Consider the following 15,718-nt stretch of genomic DNA (forward strand, 5'->3'; position numbering starts at 1 on the left):
ACATAGCTCCAGAAAACGGTGATGTCATATGCAGGCTCCTGTGTCATTTTCTTGTATGTGAGTTTTTATTCATTCTGTCTTTCAGCCCCTCCCTTTCCCACTTCATTCCTTGTGGAAGTGAGAGCAAGACTTGAAATTGCATACCATGTTCTAAAGCAAGAGTTATCCACCATTGTTAACTACCCACCCACCACCCCCCCGCCCCCACCGTGCAACTTTTTAATGGCTGTTAATACTGAAAGGATCATCTTCGGTCCTGGATCTGTTTATATGCCTCTGAATATCGTCGAGACTACGAACGAATAATTCCAACGTGTATTTTTTCTATGGCAGTATGGAGTACAGAATCTTTTTTAAACATAGAAACACGGCAGTCTTCATGTGTGATACACTAGATTTGAGATTTTATGAGCTAAGCAAATCCTTTAAAAGTTATGTTAACTTTTTGGTTCAAGTTTTCATGTGAAAAATGCATCCAGTTTTATGATTTATTTATGGTGTAGGTTGCACATTTATTTGCATCTTTCAGATAAGACCAAGTCATCAGTTATCTTACAAATGAACTAAAGTAATTATACTGCATGTATTTCTAAAGGTCATTTTCTCCCAAAAGTAGCTTTAACATAGAACTACTAATTCTTCTTGAATGTCAAGCATAGTACTTTAAGAAAATTCTACATAGGTCATATCTTGCAAAGATTAAAGTGAAGGCTAGTTAAAAACCTATAGGCTTGGCCATAGTAATAAAGTTGCACATTGTTTTTGCAAATATTTTGTATTCAAAATCCAATATAGGAAATACTGTTTCTGTCATGGAATAAGTGAAACAAGTGTAGAGTTGTGTGACTTCTGTTTCCAAGATACTATTCACGTCACTGCCCAGATGCCTGTGACTCATGGTGCTTGGGTTGGTCTACAAAAATATTGTTAACTCTGGTTTTACTAAGTAAATGTATTTTATGTTTGAGTGTAGCTATCAGAAGGTAGTTTTTGTCTTTCTTTTTTTTGGTTTTTGTTTTTTGTGGATAATATTAAAAAGTATCATTTCCTTTTATACTGTAGCGTTTTAATCTCTAATACCAGCTTCTTCCTATCCTGCTTTCCATTTTTGATGGGGAATGGTGATTTGATACATCTATTTATTTTAAAATCAAAATGCTGTTTATCTTGCCTGTTTCCTTTTGGGAAATCAATATTATTCTTTGAGCCTCCTTCATTTATTAATGGCTTATGAGACACCCAGCAATCAGTAGTAAAACTAAACGCTACCTAGAACAGCTGCAGTTTTTGACCTTCTTAACCTGCAAGAATTGGAGGTAAATGCTACCACGCCATTTCCCCTTTCTTTCCTTTTTTTTTTTTTTTTTTTTGGTGTGGCATGCTTTTTGTGCGTGTGTGTGTTTTAAGTGAAAGTTTACAACTCAAGTCAGTCTCTCATACAAAAACTTATACATACCTTGCTATGTAACCCTAGCTGCTCCACTCACCCAATGTGACAGCACACTCTTCCTCTCCACCCTGTATTCCCCTGTCCATTTAGCCAGCTCCTGTCCCCCTCTGCTGTTTCTCCTTTCTTTCAGCATTTTCTCTGTGCTCCAAAGAATACCCTAGTCAGGTTACAGATCAGTTTGTACTTTTTAAATGTATAACTTCGTTTTAAACTTAAACCGAAAAGTTGTGAGAACAGCTCTAAGAACTCCCATATGTCCTTTACCCAGATACCCAGTTCAGGTTTTGCTAATTGCCTCTATATTGATGTCCTTCATAGCAAAGTGATCTAATCCGGGATCACATGCCATACCCAGTAGTCATGTCTCCCTAGTTTTCTTCCATATGGAAAATTCCTCAATCTCTTGCCCTTCACATTTTTTAAGACTACAGGGCAGTCACTTTGGTTTTGTGGCAATGGTGTGCTGTATCTTTCTCCAACTGATTTCTGAGGACTCAGTATGCATCTCTCTTCCCAATTCAGTTTTCCATGATATCAGTTACAGTTAGCACTAGAAATTGGCTATGTTGGGGTATTTACACCATGGAAATCAGCAAACCAAGGGCCTTTTTTTTTGGTTTTTTTGGAGAGCTGTCCGATATTTCTTCGTGATTAAATCCAAGTTACACATTTTTGGCAGAATATCACAGACATGATACTTTGTTCTTCTCATTGCATCCTATCAGGTGACACACAATGTTGATTTTTCCCATTATTAATGTTTACATTAATCACTTCATTAAGATGGTGTCTGCCAAATTGCACCATTGTAAATTTATTTGTATTTTCTTTTATAAGCAACAAATATCCTGTATGGAGATACTTTAAGACTGTGAATATATCCCATTCCTCATTGCACTGTCACCTTCTAGTTTTAGCATCTGTTGATTATTCTTGCTTGAGTTATTACTATGATGGTTGCTGTCTTAGTCATCTAGTTCTGTTATAAGAGAAATACCACAGTGAATGGCTTTAACAAAGACAAATTTATTCTGTCACAGTCTAGGAGGCTAGAAGTCTGAACTCAGGGTACCATCTTCAGGAGAAGCCCTTTTCTCTTTGTCATCTCTAGGGGAAGGTCCTTGTCATCAATTTTCTTTGGTCTAGGGACCCTAGGTCCAAAGGACATGCGATTCTCCTAGCTCTTATTTCTTGGTGGTATGAGTTCCCCATGTCTCTGCTCCCTTCTCTCTTTTATATCTCAAAAGACATTGGCTCAAGACACAACCCAATCATGTAGATTGAGTTCTACCTCATTAACATAACAGCCGCTAATCACATCTCATCAACACATAGGAAATCACATTAGATAACAAAATGATGGACAGTCACACAATACTGGGAATCATGGCCCAGCCAAGTTGACAGATATTTTGGGGGGACACAATTCAATTCATGCCAGTTGCCAAATACAAAAACTTTCCATTATTTGTACATTATTTATTCATTGATTAGGAGCACTGGTGGCACAGTGGTTAAGTGCTCGGCTACTTACCACAGGGTTGGCAGTTCAAACCCACCAGCCACTCTGAGGGAGAAAGATATGGCAGTCTGCTTCTGTAAAGATGTGCAGCTTTGGTACCCAGGAGTTTTGCTCTGTTCTTTAGGGTCCCTGTGAGTTGGACTCAACTCCACAGCAGTGGGTTTGGTCGGTTTGGGTTTTATTCATTGATTGACTCTTGAAGTTCTGTTTTATTTAATTTATTACTGGTACTTATTTTGATGATTAAATTGACCTAGATTTGGCTAGGGAAGCAAAAACAGTTTCTGTGTCTTCTGACAAGTCCCTATCATTCTTCGATCACTTCTTTACATTCTGACACAATCACCCACTAAAATGCTCCAGGTTCAACTTGTGCTTCCCCTGCCCCAGCCCTGGAATCAGCCATTTTTTCAATTGAAGAGGTATATAGAAACCAAGATCTGGGCACTAGATGTGATCATTGCTATTGGTACGCAGAACTAGGCTCTGTGTGTGTGTCCGTTTACATTTACTTTTATTTCTGTATATATCTAGAGGACTTGAAGCACTTACTGATGAAGGTGAAAGACCACAGCCATCAGTATGGATTACACCTCAACATAAAGAAAACAAAAATCCTCACAACTAAACCGATAACCAACATCATGATACATGGGGAAAAGATTGAAGTTGTCAAGGATTTCACTTTACTTGGATCCACAGTCAACACCCATGGAAGCAACAGTCAAGAAATCAAAAGACACATTGCACTGGGCAAATCTACTGCAAAAAACCTCTTTAAAGTGTTGAAAAGCAAAGATGTCACCTTGGAGACTAAGGTGCACCTGACCCAAGCCATGATGTTTTCAGTCACCTCCTATGCACGTGAAAGCTGAAGGGTGAATAAGGAAGACTAAGAAGAATTGACACCTTTGAATCGTGGTGTTCGCGAAGAATATTGAGCATACCATGGACTGCCAAAAGAATGAAGAAATCTGTCTTGGAAGAAGTATAACCAGAATGCTCCTTAGAAGCAAGGATGGCGAGGCTACATCTCACATACTTTGGACATGTTGTCAGGAAGAATCAGTTCCTGGAGAAGGACATCATGCTGGGTAAAGTACAGGGTCACCAAAAAAGAGGAAGACCGTCAATGAGATGGATTCACACAGTGGCTATAACAGTGAGCTTAAGCAAAATGATTGTGAGGATGGCATAGGACTGGGCAGTGTTTTGTTCTGTTGTGCATAGGGTTGCTCTGAGTCAGAACCAAGTTGATGGCACCTAACAACAACAACATCTAGATATATTTGTAAACCATGAATTTGGACTGATCGCTCCAATTCAGATACAGTATCACAAGAGCCATTCTATCTTTGGCCCTTTCTGTATTCATGTCTTCTCTATAGTGAAAAACCTGATTCTTAACTGTCCTCTATATATTTATGTATTTGATTAATCCTTTGTATGTAGCCCATCTCTTGATCCAACTGGCAACCTGCTCTAATGCTATTCTCACACAGACCACCAGTATTGACTGGTTCATGGGCTGCCCCCGTGGTCTCATTCCAGTGATGTTCCTATAAGTGCTGTTATTACCAGCCACTGTCCAGCTTCCTGTTTGTATTTTAAAATACTTTGTAAACTCTGAGGGTGGTATTTTCTTTTATTTGCTTTTAGTTCATGAGAAGCATCAGATAGCTACTATAGCTTAGTCAGTTACTGTTCTTTTCTAATGATAATGTTATATATACTTTGAAGGGATGATGGGGAGAGACAGCCCAGAGAAGACTGGAACAAAGCAGAAATAAGGAAGGAAGAAAGAGAAAGATACCTGAAACCTATCGTATGGAATGAGTGCTGTTAGAACTCTTTCCCCTGACTTAGCATCGCCTTTACCCTGCCTTTACTCCTTAAAGCAGTGGTTTTTACTGATTCTAAGCCCCTTTCACTAAGCCATTCTGGTTAATTTTGTATGCTTGCCCAATATTTCAGGCACTGTTTTTACTTTGACTACTGGCCTCCAAGCCCACGTTTCCTACTGCCTGCTGATCTTTCTCAGGATGTTCCCTGGGCACTTTAGGTCCAAGATTTTCATCTTTCTTCCCAAATTAATTCCTCTTCTTGCATTTCCTATCAGATTAATTGTTCTACCAATTCTTCATTCACCTCATTCATCCCCTTTCTCCCCTCTCTTCCTAATCAAGTCTAATTTATTACCGTGCCCTTTCCATACACCTTCATAAATACCTCTCCTGCCAACTCCCTCTTCTCTTTGAGTTTCCGACATTTTCAGTATATCAAGTAAGTTAACTTTCTTTGGTCTTTTTCTACACCTACATGTTGCACAATGTTTAAAGGAGTGTAGGGAACAAAGACGACACTGGAAGCATCAAAAGAAGATGGAAGGAATACACACAATTAATAACTAATTTGGTCAACAGTCTACCATCTCAGGAGGTAGCATATGATCAAGAATCGATGGTACTGAAGGAAGAAGTCCAGTCTGCACTGAAGGCATTAACAAAAAACAAGGCTTCAGGAATTGATGGAATACCAATTGAGATGTTTCAACAAACAGATGCAGTGCTAGACGTGCTGACTCATTTATGCCAAGAAACTTGGAAGACAGCTACCTAGCCAACCAAGTGGACAAGATCCATACTTGTGCCCATTCCAAAGAAAGGCAATCCAATGGAATGTGTGAATTATCGAACAATATCGTTAATATCACATGCAAGTAAAATTTTACTGAAGATCACTCAAAAGCAGTCGCAGTAGTACATCAACAGGGAACTGTCAGAAATTGAAGCTGGATTCAGAAAAGGATGTGGAATGAGGAATATCACTGCTGATGTCAGGTGGATCTTGGCTGAAAGCAGAGAGTACCAGAAAGATGTTTACTTGTGTTTTATTGACTGTGCAAAGGCATTCGACTGCATAGATCATAACAAATTATGGATAACATTGCGAAGAGTGGGAATTCCAGAACACTTAATTGTGCTCATGAGGAACCTGTATATAGGCTAAGAGGCAGTTGTTGGAATACAACAAGGGGATCCTGCATGGTTTAAAGTCAGGAAAGGTGTGTGTCAGGGTTGTATCCTTTCACCATGCTTATTCAATCTGTATGCTGAGCAAATAATCGAGAAGCTAGACTGTATGAAGAAGAATGTGGCATCGGGATTGGAGGAAGACTCATTAACAACCTGAAATATGCAGATGACACAACTTTGCTTGTGGAGAGCGAAGAGGACTTGAAGCATTTCAAGCAGTTACCACTTGTCAAAGCACTTATCAAAGACTACACCCTTCAGTATGATTGTACCTTAACATAAAGAAAACAAAAATCCTCACAACTGGACCAATAAGAAACATCAAGATAAACAGAGAAAATACTGAAGTTGTCTAGGATTGCATTTTATTTGTATCAATAATCAGTGCCCATGAAAGCAGCAGTCAAATCAAACAACATATTGCAATGGGCAAATGTGCAGCAAAAGACCTCTTTAAAGTGTTGAAAAGCAAAGATGTCACTTTGAGGATTAAGGTGGGTCTGACCCAAGCCATGGTATTTTCAATCACCCCATATGCATGCAAAACCTGAACAATTAATAAGGAAGACAGAAAAAGAATTGATACCTTTGAATTATGGTGTTGGTGTCTTATATTCCTGTCCAATCCCTGTCTGAAGAGTTGACTTTGGGAATGGTTCCAGTCTTGGGTTAACAGAAGGTCCGGGGGCCAAAAGAACAAACAAATCCGTCTTGGAAAAAGTACAGCCAGAATGCTCCCTAGAAGCAAGGATGGCGAGACTTTGTCTCAAGTACTTTGGACATGTTATCCTGAAATTACAGTCCCTAGAGAAGGACATCATGCTTGGCAAAAAAGAGGAAGACCCTCAACAAGATGGATTGACACAGTGGGCTGAAGCATAACAACGATTGTGAGGATGGCACACAGTGTTCTGTTGAACTTAGGGTCGCCATGAGTTGGAACCAACTGGACAGTACCCAACAACAACAGTAGGGAACCATTAATGACTCATGTTTCTATCACTGTTTTTCTCATGCAGAGATCGTCACAAGTTTTTTCTTGCCTTTTTTTTTTTTTTTTTCTATTTTTGCCTGTCTCTCCACTTTCCTACCTTTCCCCTCCAGTCCTAAGTTATCTTTGTTCTATGGCTCATTCCTTTCTTAGACTCTTCATGCCTCTGAGTATCGTATAGAAAATAAAAGTTCATAAGATTGAGCTCCTGAGTCTTGGAACTTCATGGAGACATGTTCTGAATGAATTAAAAAAAAAAAAAGCATCAAAGCCCTGTAGCACATGTGGGAAGTATGGTCTGTCTTTTTCATTTAGGAACTTTGTTGGAGAAGGTCAAGAAGGGGAGGCCTATTTGCACACGATGGAAACTTTCTAGGCTTTGATGAGTGTGTTACGAAGAAATCCTAGCAGGCAGTTTCCCAAAGAGTGGGGAGTTGGAGGTAGTGTGGGACCATAAAATTTCTTATTATTATCGTTTTTTTTTATTGTGCCTTAAGTGAAAGTTTACAAATCAAGTCAGTCTCTCATACAAAAAATTACATACACCTTACTGTGTACTCCTAGTTACTCTCCCCTCAATGAGACAGCACACTCCTTCTCTCCACCCTGTATTGCCTGTGTCCATTCAGCCACTCCCTGTCCCCCTCTGCCTTCTCATCTCTCCTCCAGATTGGAGCTGCCCACATAGTCTCATGGGTCTACTTGAGCTGAGAATCTCCCTCCTCACCAACATCATTTCTGTCTTATATTCCTGTCCAATCCCTGTCTGGAGAGTTGACTTGGGGAATGGTTCCAGTCTTGGGTTAACAGAAGGTCCGGGGGCCATGACCTCTGGGGTCCCTCCAGTCTCAGTCAGACCATTAATGGACCATAAAAATACATAGTCAAGTCTGTATTCTGGTGTCAGCCTTACCTCTACCTGACCGTGTCACCTTAAAAAAGTTAGCTAGATATCCTTGTGCTTCAGATTCCTTGTTTCCAAAAATAGCATTCAGAAAAAAAAGATGTGTTCTAAGGCCCATTCCACTTCTAAAAGACAGATTCTAATTGAACTGATTAACTGTAGTGTTAAAGATGTTTTCCTGTGCATTAAAAAAAAAACCCATGTCTAGAATAGATGTTCAGTAAGGTTTACTTCTGTGTATTCTACTTTTGTTTTTTGCCACTTACATGAAAGCAATATACTAGTTTTATTTGTCCTTTCTTGCAAAACTGATGCTCTGGGGAGAGTTCAAGAGAAATTATTTAAATATAATTAAATACAATTGCTTTTTAATAATGTTTTATGGTAGACTTAATCTGCATTGAGCACATTTTAATTTTGTTTGGGACCTAAATGTTATATTTCTACTAACTATTTCGTTTGGATAACCATTCTTTCACCCACTGTAGTCTCCAAAGAGGAGTTCTCAAACATTTGCCTATTAATCAAAATATGTCCTGTTCATTATTTCTCATGTTGTATTTTGTATAGTGAGACAAATCTAATTTTTATAAATGAACATCCTTAACTCTAGCCTTTTAGGTATTTATGAGCTGCATGATTACTAATATTTTTCCAGGCCGTCTTTCAGTGGGTGAAAGTGGGCACTTCTTTATTTTCATTGTGTGCTTCATCTCTACTTCTTCCATTCTTTAGAATCGTATGTCAGGTTTTTCTTTTCTTCATATATTTTTATATTACAAAAGGTCCTATGTCTCTATTGTATATTAAAGTGAATATGTCCGATCTATTTATATATTCATATATACTTATGGTAAAGTCTTCAAGTGAACTAGGGAATTTAAACTAAACCACTAATTGCTTCTTAACCTGATAATTACTAAAATAGCTCTTTAAAATAAAACTTCAAAATATATTATTAACCATAATAAAATGAGCAAAATTTGATCCTAGAATTTGCTCAAAGACCAGGTGATTTTGATTAAGAATCATTTGACAAGTTAGGTCATGCCTTTTAGAATTGCTATTTGCAAGACTTCAAAACCTATAAGTTTAAGTAGAACATTAACATACATGTTTATCTGATATTTTATTTCTAAATTATTTGTGGTAAAAACAAGAGTAGCCATTAAAATTCTGAGAAATAACTACCTGATTGAATTAGTGATGGATCATAATTTCTATCAGTAACGCATCCAAAATAAGCTATGTTCATATAACATGCTTCTGCATATTTTCGTTTTTAGATCAAAGAAAGCAAAGAATTCAATTGATAAATCAACTGAGACTGACAATGGCTATGTATCCCTTGATGGGAAGAAGACCATTAAAAGCAGTGAAGCTGGAGTACAAAACTATGAACCTCAGTGTGAAACCATTCGATCAGAAGAAACAGCCTGGAACACAGGAACACTGAGGAACTTTCCCAGCAAAGTAAGTGTGGTATTTAAAAATTGTGTGATTTTACATGAGCTAATGTGAAGTGACTTAGATATAGTAGTTGCCTTTGAATTGTATATTTTCTACAGAATTTATTCTGTGAGTCTTTATAGATCATGTAAGGTAAAGTATTATGATTAAACTTGATTGCCAGTGTAACCTGGCTCCTTCTGAATTACTCGATATCTCTGATTTTTCCAATATGTTAAAGCACATTAGAATTTCTAACTGGTGTTTGTTAAACCTTACCTTTTCTTTCCCCATTTCCACATGTATGCAAGAATCTGCATTAAATGAACCATCCAAAATATTTTAGAAGCTGTACTTGTTGTTATTGCTATGCGCCACTGAATTGGTTCTGACTTATAATGACCCTGTGTACAACAGAACGAAACACTGCCCCGTCTTGCATCACCTTCACAATCATTGCTATGTTTGAGCCCGTTGTTGTAGCCACTGTGTCGATCCATCTCATTGAGTGTCTTCTTCTTTTTCACTGATCCTTTACTTCACCAAGTGTGATATCCTTCTCCAGGGACTGGTCCCTCTGGATAACATGTCCAAAGTACTGGTATCACCATCCTTGCTTCTAAGGAGCATTCTGGCTGTACTTCTTCCAAGACAGATTTGTTCGTTCATCTGATAGTCCATGGTATATTCAGTATTCTTCATCAGCAGCATAATTCGAAGGCATCAATTCTTCTTCAGTCTTCTTATTCACTGTTCAGCTTCCACATGAATATGAGGCGATTGAAAATACCATGGCTTGGATCAGGCAGATCTTAGTCCTCAAAGTGACATCTTTGCTTTTCAACACTTTAAAGAGGTCTTTTGCTGATTTGCCCAATGCGATATGTCATTTGATTTCTTGACTGCTGCTTCCATGGCTGTTGATTGTGGATCGGAGTAGAATGAAATTCTTGACAACTTCAATATTTTCTTTATCATGATAATTGCTTATTGGTCCAGTTGTGAGGATTTTGTTTTCTTTATGTTGAGGTGTAATTTGTAGTGAAGACTGTAGTGTCTAATCTTCGTCAGTAAGTACTTTAAGTCCCCTTTGCTTTCAGCAAGCAAGGTTGTCTCATCTGCATATCACAGGTTGTTAATAAGCCTTCCTCCAATCCTGATGCTGAGTTCTTCATATAGTCTGGCTTCTTGGATTATTTACTCAGCATACAGATTGAATAAAGGTGGTGAAAGGATACAACACTGACACACACCTTTCCTGATTTTAAACCATGCATCATCCCCTTATTCTGTTCAAAAGACTGCTTGTTGGTCTATGTATAGGTTCCTCATGAGCATAATTAAGTGTTTTGGAATTCCCATTGTTATCCGTATATTACGATCCACACAGTCAAATGCCTTTGCATAGTCAGTAAAACACAGGTAAACATCTTTCTGGTATACTCTGCTTTCAGCCAAGATCCATCTGACATCAGCAGTGATGTCATTCATTCCACGTCATCTTCTGAGTCTAGCTTGAATTTCTGGTAGTTCCCTGTTGATACAGTGCTGAAACTGTTTTTAAATTATCTTCAGGTGATTTTACTTGCATGAGATATTAATATCATTCTGCATTCTGTTGGGTCACCTTTCTTTGGAATGGGCACAAATATGGATCTCTTCTAGTCACTTGGCCAAGTAGCTGTCTTCCAAATTTCTCTGTATCGATGTATGAGCACTCCCAGTGTTGCATCCATTTGTTGAAATGTCTCAATTGGTGTTCTGTCAATTCCTGGAGCCTTGTTTTTCACTAATGCCTTCAGTGCAGCTTGGATTTCTTCCTTCCTTACCATCAGTTCTTGATCATGTGCTACCTCCTGAAATGGTTGAACATCAACCAATTCTTTTTGGTACAGTAATACTGTGTATTTCCTCAATCTTCCTTTGATGCATTCTGCATCATTCAGTATTTTACTCATAGAATCCTTCAGTATTGCAATTTGAGGCATTGAATGTTTTCTTCAGTTCTTTCACCTTGAAAAATGCCAAAGGTGTTCTTCTGTTTTGGTTTTCTAACTCCAGGCTTTTGCACATTTCACTATAATACTTTACTTTGTCTTCTCGAGCCATCTTTTGAAATCTTTTCTTCAGCTCTTTTACTTCATCATTTCTTTTGCTTTAGCTAATTTATGTTTAAGAGCAAGTTTCAGAGTCTCTTGCGGCTTCCATTTTGGTCTTTTCTTTCTTTCCTGTCTTTTTAATGACCTTTTGCTTTCTTCGTGTATGTTGTCTTTGATGTCATCCCACAACTCGCCTGGTCTTCAGTCATTAGTGTTCAGTGTATCAAATCTATTCTTGAGATGGTCTCTAAATTCAGGTGGGATACACTCAAGGTCATACTTTGGTCCTTGTGGTCTTGTTTTAATTTTCTTGAGCTTCACATTGAACTTACAAATGAGTAATTGATGGTCTCTTCCACAGTTGCACCCTAGCCTTGTTCTGAATGATGATATTGAGCTTCTGCATTATCTTTTTCCACAGCTATATTCGATTAGATTCCTGTTTATTCCCTCTGGCGAGGTCCATGTGTATAGTCACCGTTTATGTTGTTGAAAAAACGGTATTTGCAATGAAGAAGCCATTGTGCTGGCAAAATTCTGTCATGCAATCTCTGGTGTCATTTCTGTCACCAAGGCCGTATTTTCCAACTACCAATCCTTCCTTTGTTTCCACCTTTTGCATTCTAATCACCAGTAATTATCAATGCATCTTCATTTCATTTTTGATCAATATCAGACTGTAGAAGTTGGAAAAATCTTCAATTTCTTCACCTTTGGCATTAGTGGTTGGTGTGTAAATTTGAAGAATAGTTATATTAATAGGTCTTACTTGCAGATTTTGGATATTATCCTATCACTGACAGCCTTGTACTTCAGAATAGATCTTGAAATGTTCTTTTTCACGATGAATGAGATGCTTTTCCTCTTCAATTTTTCGTTTCTGGCGTAGTAGACCATATGATTTTCCTATTCAAAATGGCCTTTACAAGTCCATTTCAGCTCACTAATGCCTAGGATATTAATCTTTATGTGTTCCATTTCATTTTTGATGACTTCCAATTTTTTCTAGATTCACACTTTGTGCAGTCCACGTTCCAATTATTAATGAATGTCTATAGCTTTTCTTCTCATTTTGAATCATGTCACATCAGCAAAGGAAGGTCCTGAAAGCTTTATTCCATCTTCATCATTAAGGTCGACTCTACTTTGAGGAGGCAGGTCTTCCCCAGTCGTGTTTTGAGTGCCTTCCAATCTGAGGGGCTTATCATCTGGCATTGTATCAGACAATGTTCTGCTGGTATTCATAAGATTTTCACTGGCCAAGTAGATCACCAGGTCCTCCTCCTTCTCTGTCTTAGTTTGCAAGCTCTGCTGTAATCTTTCCACTGTGTTTGAACCTACTGGTATTTGAAATACCAGTGGCTTAGCTTCCAGCGCCACAGCAGTACGCAAGCCACCATAGTATAACAAACTGACAGGTGAGTGGTCGAGAAGCTGTACTAGGAACCTAGTGTACCATTCATATTCTCTATTGGAAATATTACATCTTTTTTTCCTATGTTTGTGTCAGCACATCTGTTTTGGTTTGTTTTTTAACCTGAAATCAATCCTTATTAAAGATGTGTTTGTTAAGGATGACAGTAATATGTTTACTTTTCCAAAAGAACAGTTGAAGAGGTCATGGGTTTATTTTAACAAATCCTAATGTTTTTTATCTCTTTGTTTTGCTGAACTTTTCTGATTAAACAGTTCATTTTTATAACTGTTACAATAAAAAAAATATGGTCAACTTTAAAGATGTTACCTTTGTTATATTTAAGAATGTGGAGGATTAACATTTTGTGTTGAGGAAAATAAAAAGAACAAGATTTTCTAGTCTTACGTTAAATATGTGTGACTACCGGACGGTACGTATATTTTCAATACTGCTAGCTGTAGAACAGCATGGGCTTCTGTGAAATGTATCATCACCTACTCTGATATTAGATGATTCAGGCATTTAGCTCTCTGATAATGTGAACTGCACATCACTGTCACCACTCAACATATGTCTTTTGTTAAGCTTGTAAACATACAGTTTTCAAACACATGTTCAGGTATGTATTATTTACCAAAAGGTATATGAGAGAAACTTGAAGATACCAATAAAACCTATGTTCTGGAGTCTCTCAATTTAGAATTGCTGAAATCTGGATGTCTTTTACAAATAGATGTATACAAAATGTCTGTCCGATATGTGCATATATGTAGTCTTGTCATTTACCTCTCCCTGCCTTTTAAATCATTATGAATTCAGCGGTAGGTCGTATAATTGATGGCATCTTCTAATTGAGAAAATATTATAATTAGTTTGCCACAATACCTGGTTAGCTTTTTTTCTCAGCTTTTTTAAATGGCCTCTGTTCTTCTTTTATCCTATTTTATATTTCTTAATCTTGTAAGTTGTTTAAAGTCCTTTTATGAAAAGAAATGTTATAGGACAATATTTGACAAAAGGTTGTTGAATAACTTTATTCCATTTAAAATGAAAGTAACAGTATAATCACTGATTGATGACATATTTTCAGAAAATCAGAGAGTACTAATAAATCATTTTGAGGCATTTAAAGGTATTTTGAAGTAGTGTCTGTGTGGTATGGCGCGGTAGTTAGGAACTATGGCTGCTAACCAAAACGTCGGAAGGTCGGATCCAATACCCCACGACACAGTTCTTTTGTGTCCTATAGGATCACTATGAGTCGGAATCAACTCAGTGGCAACAGGCTTGGCGTATATGTGTGTATAATTTTAAATTTTGCAGTATTAAAGCTACAGGTTTTGTCAGAAATTATGTATAATCTTCTTTCTGTACTCCCAATTTAGGATACTCAAAGGATAATAACAAATGTCTCTGATGAAGTCTCCAGCGAGGAAGGTCCTGAAACAGGATACCCATTACGCCGTCATGGAGACAGGACTTCTGAAAGCATTCTTCGGAACAGAAAGTCACACCATTATAAGAAACATTACCCTAATGAGGTATACACTTTGGCCTTACATATATACGTACATACATATATATCTCATATGATGTTAATTACAGCTTCTTTCAACAATTGAAATTATTGTTCAAACATTTCCCATCAGTATCAATATTTTTTATTGTTATATGGCCTGGTTTTATATTTTAAACAGTTTCAGGTCCATGTACTGCACACATATTGATAAATAGCCACACATTTGCACTCATTTCATACATTATCTCTGAAGACTCATACATTCAGTTCACTGTTTATTTTTAAACAAGACCATCCTGAAGAGGCAATCTATGCACTCTTTGTTAGTTTTTTCCACAATTTGAAAGGCTTTATTACGTCATGAATATTGCAATCTCATTATTCTAAGTGACTTCCTTCACACTACTGTCACCAGTTAAGTTCAGGTTTTTTTTCTTTTATGATTTTGTTTTTCTTTGTTGATTTTTATTCTTCTCTAAACTCTTTTCCAACTCTGTCACGTATCTTAAACTTAAAACTATTTAAATGAAAAAAAGAATTTAATTGAGTTGTATTTTCACTTTTTATTCTAAGGACAGCACATTCCATTATCTGGCTTCAAGGCAAACGGATTATTCTTTATGTAACTTTTTGATAAATATTACCTTCCACTCTTCTTGAACTACATTATTATTATTTTTTTCTCTGATAATTTAGAGGTAATCTTCTGAAAAATCAATGGTTTTGCTGTGCTGAAATATGAATGCCTACTTGATGGCACTGGGTTTTCTGGTTTTCAGGCTATTAAGAGTCAAAGAATTATTGTTCTTTGTACACTCTTCTCTGTAATAGTATCTCTAGTTAATCTTTCTGGTGACTGTATTTGTGTTTCCTCTCTCAGTGACTGCCAATAAAAAAAAAATAGATGTAAATACCAGTGTTTTTACTGGTTGCCTCCTCACTTACATCATCTGATAAACTGTTTCATGTTCTTAAACCTTGTGAAAGTCGCAGTCCTGCTCTGTGTACGATTAGAAGTTAAGTTGGTGCTAGAAGGGAGCCAGGGGGCTTTTTCACTGCTCTCCTAAAGATAAATTCTTTGCCCTAGAGGTGGTTTTTTCACTCTATGACCTTTGCTTTTCTTGATTTGCAGCTATATTTTGAACTACTGAGATTCTTGAAGGGCAGAACACTTTCTTAACTTTCAAGTAAATATATTGCTTAAAATTTTCTAGTTTTCAAGCTGTGTAAGGCTGGTAATTAGCTAATAGGCCTTGATTGTTTTAAATCTTTCAGTGATTTGAAAGATTACATAAAAATAAAATCTGGTCTTCGAATTCTTCGCCTATAACT

At 37.2% G+C, this 15,718-nt stretch overlaps 1 protein-coding gene across 3 annotated transcripts in view; it reads left to right on the forward strand.

Annotated features, from left to right (window-relative positions):
- The window catches only part of PHTF2 (putative homeodomain transcription factor 2), a 125,068-nt gene that overhangs the window by 85,200 nt on the left and 24,150 nt on the right, over positions 1–15,718 (forward strand). For all 3 annotated transcript variants that reach the window (XM_003406995.3, XM_064289910.1, XM_064289911.1), the window contains exons 8-9: positions 9,189–9,375; positions 14,253–14,408. In XM_003406995.3, the coding sequence (XP_003407043.1) occupies positions 9,189–9,375; positions 14,253–14,408 (343 nt within the window). The remainder of the gene's footprint in view (positions 1–9,188; positions 9,376–14,252; positions 14,409–15,718) is intronic.

This window comes from Loxodonta africana, chromosome 8 (assembly GCF_030014295.1).
Source record: "Loxodonta africana isolate mLoxAfr1 chromosome 8, mLoxAfr1.hap2, whole genome shotgun sequence".
Lineage (NCBI taxonomy): Eukaryota > Metazoa > Chordata > Mammalia > Proboscidea > Elephantidae > Loxodonta > Loxodonta africana.